General features: G+C 39.5%; 1 protein-coding gene across 1 annotated transcript in view; it reads left to right on the forward strand.

Annotated features, from left to right (window-relative positions):
- Positions 1-13,026, forward strand: part of LOC140494116 (V-set and immunoglobulin domain-containing protein 2-like) — a 42,925-nt gene that overhangs the window by 13,440 nt on the left and 16,459 nt on the right. Inside the window, exons 2-4 of the mRNA XM_072593120.1 lie at positions 7,085-7,248; positions 8,581-8,788; positions 10,699-10,860. Of these exons, the coding sequence (XP_072449221.1) occupies positions 7,085-7,248; positions 8,581-8,788; positions 10,699-10,860 (534 nt within the window). The remainder of the gene's footprint in view (positions 1-7,084; positions 7,249-8,580; positions 8,789-10,698; positions 10,861-13,026) is intronic.

A 13,026-nucleotide genomic window follows, 5' to 3' on the forward strand; every position in this document is an offset into this window, starting at 1 on the left:
ACCTCATCCAATCACTCTCTTTGTCTCTTTCAAAAAGAAAATGGCCCATAGTAGGCTAGAAAAAGCTAAGGTAGTGATGGGATGTCCAGCCTTCTGCTTCTCACCCCCAGTGAGCAGGGGATCCTAACCAGAACTGTACTGAGTGGCCAACTGACTGTGCCCATGCCCCTGGACTGATATCAGACTTGCTATTCTGGGACACTCGATGCCTGAAAGGTCTCCCTTGTCTTGCCTGAGGACCAAACCTGTAGAGTTTGTAGTAGGACTATTGGGTTGAAGCACACAGAGTGTGTTTGGGACCTACATAACTGGCATGTGCTGCAGATGTGAAAATGGTGTGCTGTTGACAGCTGAGACAAGCTATTTGCTTTATTTCTGTGCTGAAAGGCAAGGCATAACAAAAAGAGCTTGTTAGTTCTGGCTGAGGGAGCAAAATGCAAAAAAGGCAAACAAGGCAGAGATTCCGTGGGTGTCTCAGTCGGCACAAATTGTGTGAGCACTAAGAGCATAAATGAGGAGCCCTGAGATGCATCCTGGTCTAATCAATGAATTGGGGGCTCTCCATGCATACAATGCATCCTTGCTGCAGCTTTCCACTGAGATGTGTCATTGCACTCTGAAGTGCAGTATTATTGGTCAGTGTACTGTAAATGGATCGGAGATGTGTTATAATGATGCAGTGAGGCTGGTACTTTGTATACCAAAGTCTACAGATATTGGGGTTCATGCAGTCACTGCCTTGGAACGCGTCTTAAGATGTTGGTGCTGGCTGTTCAAGATTGAGGCCTGGAAGAACAAATGGTGGACTGGAGTCACCAAATACTACCTCAGACTTTCATGCTGGGAATTCTTGGTGTCTACTTTCACCTTGACAGATGGGAGAATGACAAATTGCATATCAATGAGGTGAAATTAGGTAATAATAAGGTACATAATGAATGATAATCCATGTTAATAGACCTTTTGCCACTCACTAGTGAGAATCTCATTTCACCGTTTAGTATTTGGTTAGACAATCAGGCTTTTTTCCCTTGTTATTGAAAAGGTCCTCACTGGACATTTTCAACTGATATTTCCAAAGTTCCTCATTATTCAGATTCTGGATACAACCTGCTTGAAGTCTGCAAAGGCACACTGACTAAGTGAATGTATAAAAAGTATTAGATGTGGGAAAATTGAAGTTATTGACTTGGCAAGAAGAATGGAAAAGCAAAGCATTATTGAAATGGATAGAGACTGCATAATGATCTGGAACACGGTGTACTGGGTATTTCTGTACATGACTCAGAAAGCATTAGCAAGTCATTAGGAAGGCAAATGGGATTTTTTAAATTAAAAGGAGATAGAGTATATAAGGTGGGAAGTAGGATTCTTGTGATGCAGTGGTAGTCTACCTCTGAGCCAGGAGGCCCAAGTACAAATCCCACCTGCTTCAAACGTGTGTAATAATAACCCAGAACGGTTGATTAGAAAATATTCCTATAAGCAGGGAAGTCTTGCTATAGTGCTACAGGTCATTGAACCTTGCAGACACTGTGTAATATTAGTTGCCTTACTTAAGATACAGTAATTTGAATTGGAAACAGTTCAGAGAATATGCACAAAGTTGATTTCTTGGAAGAAAGGGTTGTCTTATGATGAAATGTTGTGCAGTTTGGACCTGTACTCATTAAGTCTGAAGACACGAGAGACAAACTTCTTGAAACATGTTAGATTCTTTGTGGACACAATACGTCAGGTACTAGATAGTGGATCTTTGGTCTTATAGAGGTATCTACAAATCAAAAGGTAAGAGGCTCACATTTAAGACAGAGGGGTGGATGATTTTCTTCTCTCTGAGGGTATTAGCATTTGGAATTCTCTTCCACAGAGAGCCACAGTGATGACAGGGTCAGTGAATATATTCAACACGAGGTTAGACAGATGTTTGATTGACGAGGGAGTCAAGGGTAATGCAGAAAATTTGAATGAAGTTCACAATCAAATCAACTTTGTTTTTGAATGATGGAAGAGGCTTGACATGCAGAATGGCCTACTTCAGCACCTATATTGCATGCTCTTAGGATCTATTATGACTCTGGTCAATCTTATTGTGCTAATTTTCCACCAGTCCAGTTGCAATGAAGATTTGAGTACTCCTGGATGCTGTATTGAGATTACAGGAGGGTTGATATTTTATAGGGTTCAGATCAAAGTCTGCTGTTGTTGAAAAAGAAAGTACACCACCTTGTTCTCTGAACAGCAAGGGATGGGCAGTGAATGGGGGTTTTGTTAGTATCGTTTCCATCGTACGAAGATATACAAACAACTTACTAAATGACTTTATTCATCTGACTTTGTCATGATTGGTAAATGCAAAACATAACATAATAACTGCATTCCAAAGCCACTGATCAAATAAATTTTGTTCATTTTCCCATGAACTGTGAACCATTTGACATGATGCCACCAATCTATGATGCTTTACTACTTCATTGTATGTGAAAGGCAAACAGAATCGAAACTGGACAGATCACCTCCCGTTAACCTAGGCACCAGAAAAGGTGTGGGCAGAAACAGCCCTGTTAGCCTTGTAAAGTCCTCCTTACTGACATCTGGGAACTAGGAAAAAAATTGGGAGATCTGTCTCACAAACTAGTTAAGCAGCAGCCTGACATAATCATACTCATGGAACCATATCTAACAGACCATGTTCCAGACATCGTCACAACTATCCCTGGATAGCTCCCAGGACAGACCTAGCACGCTGGTGACACTGTGGTATGCAGTTAGGACGGAGTTGCTCCAGGAGTCCCCTCAACATTTACTCTGGACCCCATGAAGTCTCATCACTTCAGTTAGACATGGGCAAGGAAATCTCTTGCCATTTGCCACGTACCATCCTCTCTTGGCTAATAAACTCCTCCATGTTGAACAACTCTTAGAGGAAACACTGCGGATGGCAAGAGCAGCCTGAGTGGGGGATTTCATCATATTCCTGATGAAGGGCTTTTGCCTGAAACGTTGATTTTCCTGCTCCTCGGATGCTGCCTGACCTGCTGTGCTTTTCCAGCACCACACTCTTGTCTCTAATCTCCAGCATCTGCAGTACACACTTTCACCTGGGGGATTTGATACCCATCACCAAGAGTGACTCAGCAGCACGACTGATAAAGCTGGTTGGGTCCTAAAGGACATAGCTACTAGAACGGGTCTGCGGCAGGTAGTGAGGGAACTAACAACATGGAAGAAAATATTTGCCCTCCTCATTACCAATCTGCTGGCTGCAGATGCATCTGTTCATGAAATTATTGGTAAGAGTAACCACTGTACAGTCCTTCTGGAGACAAAGTTCTACCTTTAGTTTGAGAATAACCTCCACTGTGTAGCACTATCATTGTGCTAAATGGGATAGACTTCGAACAGATCTTGCAACTCAAAATTGGTCATTCATAAGGCACTGTGCTCCAGTACAATCTGCAACCTCATAGCCCAGGATATCTCCCACTCAACCATTGCTATCAAGCCAGGGAATCAACCTGGGTGCTTCCATCAGTGAGGATAGAGATATTGTAGAGCCTCCTCCTCCTCTAGTGAGTTGTTTAATGACTGCATGTGGCAGAACATAAATCTGATCCATTGTCTCTCACTTACTGCTTATTTTGTTTGTAATGCATGAAATCCTGTTTCATAGCTGCACCAGGTTTACACCTCATTTTTAGGAATGTCTGGTGCTGCTCCTGCACTCCTGCACTCTCCATTGAATCAGGGTTGATTCCCTGCATTGATAGCAATGGTTGAGTGGGGGCTATGCTGGGCCATGAGGTTGCAGATTGTGATGAAGTACAATTCTGTGGCTGTTCATGTCCCACAGTGCCTCATGAATGCCCAATTTAGCATGGTCATAGCGCCACACAATGGAGGTTATTCTCAAACTGAAGGCAGGACTTTGTCTCCAAAAGTGCTGTACAGTTGTTACTCTTACCAATACTTTCATGAACAGATGCATCTGCAGCCAGCAGATTGGTAAGGATGAGGCTTGATGGTAGGAGACAGAGAGTGCTGGTGGAAGGTTGTTTTTTTGGACTGGAGCCTATGAGCAGAAGTGTTCCACAGGGATTAGTGCTAAGTACAGTGGTGTTTGTCACGTACATAAATGAATTGGATGAGAATTTAGGAGGCATGGTTAGTAAGTTTTCTGATGACACAAAAGTTGTTGGTATAGTTGACAGTGAAGAAGGTTATCTAAGATTACAAAGGGATCTTGATCAATTAGACCAATGGGCTGAGGAATGGCAGATGCAGTTTAATTTAGATAAAAACATTTGGTAAAATGAACAAGGGCAGGACTTGTACAGTTAATGGTAGGATTCTGGGCAGTGATGTCCAACAGACAAACCTAAGGACCTACATCACAGGTAGACAGGGTGGTCAAGACATTTAATACACTTGTCTTCATTGTTCAGAATATTGAGTATAGGAGTTGAGGTGCCATCTTATAGTTATACAGGACATTGTGAGGCCACTTTTGGGATACTGTGTACAGTTCTGGTCACCCTGCTATAGGAAGGATTTAATTAAATTGGAGAGGGCTCAGAAAAGATTTATCAGGATGTTTCTAGTACTGGAGGGTTTGCATTCTAAGGAAAGACTGGATAGCCTCGACTTCTTTACCTGTACAATAGGAGGTTGAGGGGTGACCTTAGAGAGGTTTGTAAAGTCATGAGGGGCATAGATAAGATGAAGAGCAAAGTTGTTTTCTCTGGGATGAGGGATTTCAAAATAAGGGGGCATAATTTTAATGTGAGAAGAGAAAATTTTAAAAGGGGCCTTAGGAGCAACTTTTTCACATAGAGGGTGGTTCTTATATGGAATGAACTATCAAAAGAAATGTAGATGCAAGTATTGTTACAACACTTAAAAGGTGGTTGGACAGGTACATGAATAAGAAAGGTTTAGAGAGATATGGGCCAAATTTGGCAAATGGAGCTGGTTTACTTTGGGAAACTTGGTTGGCATAAACCAGTTGGATTGAAAGGTGTGTGTTTCTGTGCTGTATGTCTCTATAACCTCACTATTCTTTTGTGAATACTATTAATTAAGAAATAAGCTCTAACTGAGTAATGATTGCTAAGAAATGAGACACTGGTTCTACTGCTTCAAGACCGAAAGAATAAAAGGAGAGCTCTCAAATAGCTGCACGTTTCTGTGCTATAACTGTTCAGTCACTAATCTCAGCTAGAAATTCTGATGTCTTAATTTGGTTTAAATTAATCAATTAAATTATCTGACAGCTGGCATTCCAGCAATTGGGAGATTATCAAATCCGTAATCAATATGTTCAGATCTTGGTAATTTAAATCAAGTATGTTAAGCAGTACGTATGTCTGATTCCAGTTAAACTCATTGGAATAAATGATACAGCCCTATCTGAATAATGTGTTTATTTGATTGCTAATGCTTTATTGGAGAGTGTGTGAGTGATGTACCTATTGCATCTGATGGATGTTTAAGTAGGAACAGGCCTAGGCCATTCAGCCCATGTAGCCCACCATTCAATATGATAATGGCTGAATTAACACCTCAGTGCCTTTTGCCCACTACATTCCCATAATCTTTACATTACTTGTAGTCAGATATCTATCCTCATAGCTCCAGAGTCCCAGGTTCGATTCCAGCCTCAGGCGACTGTCAATGTGGAGTTTGCACATTCTCCCTGTGTCTGCGTGGGTTTCCTCTGGGTGCTCCGGTTTCCTCCCACAGCCCAAAGATGTGCCAGTCAGGTGAATTGGCGATGCTAAATTGCCTATAGTGTTAGGCGCATTAGTCAGAGGGGAGTGGGTATGGGTGGGTTACTCTTCGGAGGGTCAGTGTGGACTTGTTGGGCCGAAGGGCCTGTTTCCACACTGTAGAGAATCTAATCTAATCTAATCAATCACTTCCTGAAAAATACTCAAAGACTGTGCTTCACAGCCTCCTATGATGCTCGGTGTCAAACAAGATCTTATATATTTTACTACACTATGTTTTGTATCTTAACAAACTGAAATTGAGCTTAAAATCTGCTTTGTAAACATTTGAAGGTTGACCACTGATTTTCATTTGAAACAGAAGAGCATAGATTTCTAAAGATAGCTATTTAGAGAATTAAAGAATCCCTACAGTGTGGAGGCAGGCCATTCAGTCCATTGAGCCCACACAAACATTTTGAAGAGCAACCCACCCTGATCCACTCCGCTAGCCTGTCTCTCTAACTCTGCATTTCCCGTGGCTAATCCCTGGATACTAAGGGCAATTCAGCATGGCCATTCCGCCTAACTTGCACATCTTTAGGCTGTGGGAGGAAACCAGAGCACCCTCGAGGAAATCCACACAGAAACAGGGAGAATGTGCAAATTAGCTGCACATGTACGAACAGCTAGTGTGGTGTTGACATTGCCTCCAGAGGGTATTTGTACCTGATTTGGCAATGTTTATATTTGCCCCCCTCACCCTCAGATCTCATGCGATGTTATAGTGATGACTCATGAGCACGTCTGTTAAACGTATACTGACATACTAAAAGAGAGACAGAATGCCACAATGTACAGTATGTTTTCCCCTAAAACAATTTGGAAATTGTCAAATATTGCTTATTTTTGATAATCTCTCTTAATAGTTCATGTTTAGTAGATCCCCTGAACTATTCACAAATCTCTTTAAAGCAGGGACTTAGAAACATATGAGTTTGGTTGAACCTCACAAGTTCAAGTCTTATCACAGTAGCTCCAGAATTATTTTAATCCAGCTCATAAAAAAGATGAGGTGATATAAAGCTAACATCAAGATGAGGCAATGAAATTGTTGAAATTGTCCTTAAAACTAACTAATTCATTCATGTTCTTTAGAAAAAGAAATCTACTATCCTTGCTCAGTAAGTAACTCAGTTGTATCAAGCTGCTGTGAAGAATACCATATGGAGAGTTCAATAATGCAGTTGACTAGCACTAGCATTTTAGAACAGTGAGGATAGATAATCAGTGTCGGCCTTTCCCTGAATCCTGAAAATATATTTTTATTAAAAGGCTTACTCTGAAATATAATTCTTTCTGGTTTATTTTCACAGACACAGTCCAGTCAATATCTGTGGTAACAGATACACCAAATGTAGTCGTGAATGTTGGCAATAATGCCACACTTGACTGCTCCTACAGAACGTATGTTGAACCCGCGTTTTCCCTTGAATGGCGCTTTACACCTGGCCCAAATGGAGATGGAAATGCAGAGAAGGTAAGAAATGCTTGCCCTCCATTTTGTTTCCTGCTTACAACCCATTGTGCAGGAGTGTAAAACAAAGAAAGGTACAGATCACTGCATCTCAATTGTATATGTCAACCATGGCTCAGCTAGTGATAGTCTCATACGCTTGACTGAAGATCGTGGTCTCATATCCTCTCCACGAAGTTGAACACAAAATCTAAGCTGATTCTTCAATGTAATACTGAGGGAATACTGCACTGTTGCTAGTTCCATCTTTAACATGAGATTCTAAACTAAAGAGGACATAAAATATTCCAAATCACTGTTTCAAAGAAGAGCAAGGAAGTTGTTCCAAGTGTGCTGACCAATATTTATCCCTCAACCATGATGGCTAAAGTATCTGAATATTGGCACATCATTGTTTGGGTTGTGTTACTGTGCACACACAAATTGGACAGCATTTCATGTATTATATTGAGAAAGGACTGACAAGCCTATTAGGGTATCCTAAGATCATGAAGAGCACTATCTATATTCAAGTTCCTTCTTTTATCTCTAAGCATTTCACATTTAGTGAATTACATTGAAATATAAGAAATGTTTAATAGACAAAACAGCCCCATTTTATACACAGCATGATCCCATGACTAACACGAAGAATGACCAGTTATTCCAGGGAGAATTTTAAGTTTTGCTTGGTTGGCCAGTTTTTGGGCTAGGGAGGTGCAATGTGTATGTTAACAGTGTAATTGACCCTGATGAAACCTGGAAGTAGATGGGGTCATGTGAGATTTCCTTTTGGGATTTAATCCTTCTTCCGCACTCAAAAGTATTAACCCCTCTCCACTAATAAGCTGCCTTGGGCATTAGTGTTCAGCCCATGCTGTCAGATGAGATGTTTATATTCATAGAAAGGGTGTCTTGACTTCTTTATGGGTATAACATACAAACTCCTATTATTTTCATGATGCATTACAGTCTCGGAGCAGTACTGGTGGAGCCTTAGACTAATTAAATCATAATGAAGACATTTCACCTGTTGGCACTTCAGAAGTTTGGAATAGTGGGGTTCTTCGGCACTTTACTAATAGGCACAAGATTGCTTCCCGACCATGCTGGAATTTCCAATCTCACTGCAACATGGAGAAGTTTTACTTGGAGGTTTGGGAAATCCTTATCCAGAGGAGGAACAATGAAAGGGAAAGCTCTTGGATTCTATGTATTTCTTTAGAAGTAGAGACTGATAGACATGGGAGATACATATCCCCAGTACTGTAAACTGGACCGCTTAGATCTAAGACCTCAGGCCTAACCTTTTATCTTTTCAACAGACAAGTTCCTAACATAATTCTACCCACTCAGATTCTTTATTATACTGATGGGAAAACATACACACTTGGGCCTCAAGCTAATCGAATCAAGCTGATTGACCAGAATCCGACAAATGGAGTAGCGTCTATTAGAATTGAAAACACCAAGCCATCAGATACAGGCACTTATTCGTGTGATATAAACAATCCTCCGGATTTTACTGGAACCAGTGAGGCGTATGTCAATTTAATTGTCCAAGGTAAGGAGAAAAAAACGAATATTCTGCTGTTTATGATCTTGTTCCACCATTACATGTCCTTATGCTGTGGCAATATTTAATTGGTAAATATTTTAGAGAAAGGTTTCAACCTCATGCTTCTTGTTAGCAATGTTAAAGCTCTGTACTACCAGGCAATTATTTGCTAAATATTTAAAATTGGAAAGTATTTAATTGTTAAGCTCATTACATATATTAGATCGGCAGAATGGTTGAGAACCAATAGACACAGTTTAAGGTGACTAATAAAAACCTCAATGGTAATGTGAGGAAGGACTGATTTTAATGCAGTAAGTGCTTGGGATGTAGTCCCCCTGAGAGAATGTGGTAGAGGCAGCTTTGATCAGAGCTTCCAAAAGAATTGAAGAAGCACCTGAAGAGAGAAAATCTGGACTAAAGACCAGGGCTGTGGAACAAACTGAGACCCTCTTGCAGAGAACTAGCACAAAGGTGATAGGCCTGATAGCCTGCTTGTTCACTGTCATCACTTTATTATTCTATCCTACAACTGTTAACAAAAAATATAGAAGCCAGGCAAATGCAGTGTCAACTAAATGACCATCAAATTAACAGATTTAATGGGAAAGAAAGGTGAAAACAATAGAATTCCTTCCAATGTTGTTACTTTACTATCTTTATAAATATATATTTATCTAATAATAATTGTTTTCTGAGTTATGGAATCATAGTCATGCAACATGGAAACAGACCCTTTGGTTCAACTCATCCGTCTCGAACAGAATACTTAAAATAAACCAGCCTCATTTGCCTGCATTTTGCCCAAATTCCGCTAAACCTTTCCTATGTGTATACCTGTCTGAATAACTTTTAAATGTTATAACTGTACCTGTCTCAAACCACGTCCTCTGGCAGTTCATTCCATATATACACCATCCTCTGTGTGGAAACGTTGCCCTTTTAAATTGGTCCTTTTTAAATGTTTTTTTTAAGTCTTTAATCTCTTACCTTAAATCTATGCCCTCTAGTTTGAACTCCCCAATCCGAGGGAAAAGAAAACCTTTCCTATTCACCTTATCTCAGTCCTTTTTTAACTTTGTAAACCTCCATAAGGTCATCCCTCAACCTCCTGTGGTTCAGGGGAAAAATGTCCGTCTATCCAGCCTGTCCTTATAACTCAAACCCTCTAGTACCAGCAACATCCTTGCAAATTGTCACAGACCTCCAGGCCTGCATAACTATTGCTGGGAAGTGAGGATGAAAACGTATAATTGTGATGACATTCAGCAATAATTTTTAAAAATTATTTCACTTATCTTTGAGATCCCTCTCAGATATATATTATTTCCTGGCTAATAGTGAATGGTCAGAGGCCTTTGTAACAAGTGTCTGCACTGCACTGTGAATGATTACTAGATCTCTCATTTTTCAGGAGAATTTATAAGTGGAATTGGGAGCTTGGTGCATTTAAGTGTGAATTTGAATCCACTAATCCTGGTTAGGAAAACCGAAGAGACAGTTGCCCGGTTTTCATATAAATGCCTGACTTTTCATACTTCCTGACCTCCTTACAAAGCCCTAGGGGCTTCCTCACATAAATATGTGCTGCTTCTGAGAAAGCAGCTTAGTTAGTGGTTAATTAAAGATGAATGAGGCATTTCATTTCCTTTAGAATATAGGAATAGGGTGTGTTCTGTGAACAGGGTTCAGGCAAATTGTGGACACTGAACTTAAATTATGGGAAGCAAAGGTTCAAATTGGTTCCCAATGCAAAATAATTGATAGCATACTTTTTTTCCAACGCCATTAAGCTTAGAACTTCTCTATTCCTATTATCTCAGGAATTAAATTTAGTAATTACTGCATAACAGCTTAAGTTTTCCAATATGTTTAAGTGGAGATACTGATGTGTGCTCTTATTTCTATTTCTGTAGTAGCACCATCCATTCCTGAATGTAAAGTGATTGGAAAACCATACGTAGGAAACAATGTGACATTGCTATGCAGATCATCAATGGGCCAGCCAAGTCCTAAATATGCATGGTCAGAAGTTCGCCCTGGTACTGAGCAATCAGCTTCGAGAGTCATGGTAAAAGGTACGTGATTGCTATTTCTCATCATGAGGCACTTTTTAACTTCAGTGAAGCAGAACTTCCCTAAGCAGGTTAATAATATGTCATCACATTTACTTTGATAAGACCCTTCACCACAACACTCTGATTTGCAACTTCTTACGGTAGGTTTGTGAATTGAAGAATTGAATTGTCCTCTATTTGTGGAAGCCCAATAACCAATTTCTAACAATCCTTGGGCCAACATCTTCAGGTAATTTATTTTATTCAATCACTGGATATGAGCATCATTACATCATGTATTGTCCATCCATAATTCAGTTGAGCAGATCACCTGTCATTTGAACTAAAACAGTCCATTGAAAGGAAATGGCAACATCAATGGTTGTTGGAGCCAGGTGAGTTGGAAGAATCAACCCTTCTCCTTATAATCTCCTCAGTCAGTCATAGCAAAAATTTCTATTTTCTTTTAGCGCACTGTTATCAGACTTCAATTAAAACTTCATTTTTTGGAAAATGACAGAGCCAATTACCAAGTTTTGTTAAGTGAAAGGAGAATGAATTTTATTACCTATGAACCCAGAGAGAAAGAGAAAAAAAGTGACATCAATTGAACATAAAAAAAAGCTTCAAAGGGACTTATCCAGTACTGACAGGTAGAATGAAGGTTATGCAGTTTAAAAGTCTGTGGAATCCCTGAGTTATTAGATATTTCTTACCTGAGTTGCAGAAACTGTATATGTCTTTGAATTCTCAATGATTATTTTTCCCAATTTGCTTTTTCCTCGGATATTATCTTCCAGGATGGTGGGGAAACAGGCAGGAAGATACATTACATCTTCCAGTCCTTTCTTACAAATCCATTTTACCTCTATCTGCTCTGCTGCTCAAAACAGTTGTTGAAAGCTAATCCAGTGTGCATTCTTGAGTCTAGCTCCATTGACATTCCAAATGGTCTATCTGACAGGTGAGACTTCCACCTCCAAAAATGTGAATTTACCATAAAAGGGTGAATTAAAACAGGAAATGCAAACTTCTTCAGACTAACCCAATTGCTTGGTTTCAAGCTCGTTAAATAATAATGGTATTTTATTCATAGACATTTTATTTATTCTTCACAAGTGTCACGAAATGTGCCCCAATCTGTGTTCAGGTGATCACTGCAACCATTTTGATCCATGATTCTTTCTCTCATAAATTATTTAAGTCGATGGAAGATCTTGGTATTAAAGTCAGATTTTGGAAGTTAAAATTTGATTGTTCATATTTATCATCATTGTAACATAATGCTGTCATGAGGGTAATTCAAAAGTTTTGTCCTATCTCTGTAGCTCCCATGTACCTATGCTAAAGAAATTAACTTCACCAATTTTTCTGAGTATATCAGGCTTCTGATACTGGGATAGAATTTAATATCTCAATACTATCCTACCATAATCACATCATAGTTTCTGTCATTTTTGGCAAACAGACTCAAGCATTATTCAGGTGTGGCTCTCTGGCACCCTTGTTTTTGTTATAATTTTGTTCTTCTCTACTCAAGTACAGGATTGTATTTTGGATAACTTATTCTCTAATTTCTCAGTTGCCAACTGTGACTCCATTCATATTCTTTGTCTGGTATCATAGACAACATTGACAACTTTGCCTTGTGTTTCTGAACCAGGTTATTGACATAATTTCAAAATAGAAGCACCAACCTTTAGTGCTGAGGCACCCAAATCAACTCTTAATGTCCTGTGACACTACTCTAAAGAGTATCATTTCCTACCCTTCAGACATTTTCTTATCTTTTCTTATGATTTACCCTAAACTAGATTCAGTTTACATAATATGCGACAATTTATCAAAGAGATTTTTGACAGTCAGCTGACATCAGGTCAATGAAAGAACCACAGTTTACTTTAGATAATTCTTTCAGCCAGAATCTTCCTCTTCTTCATTCATACAGATTCTTTATAGCTAAGCCATTACTGATTTAGTGATTTTCAAACTTACTCCCAAGGTCAAATGGTCATAGACATTCTAAATTGACCCACAGCCAGAGAAATCAGGCCTGACAGAAAATTAGCTAAAATCAATTAAACAATAGCTAGCAACCATTAAATAGAGGATAAAAGAAAGCAAGATCAAAGAGGTAGCAAAGGTTCAGGAGGAACCAGTTAGAACCAGGGGTTGTATATTGGAGAA

Source organism: Chiloscyllium punctatum, chromosome 23 (assembly GCF_047496795.1).
Source record: "Chiloscyllium punctatum isolate Juve2018m chromosome 23, sChiPun1.3, whole genome shotgun sequence".
NCBI classification, from domain to species: Eukaryota; Metazoa; Chordata; class Chondrichthyes; order Orectolobiformes; family Hemiscylliidae; genus Chiloscyllium; species Chiloscyllium punctatum.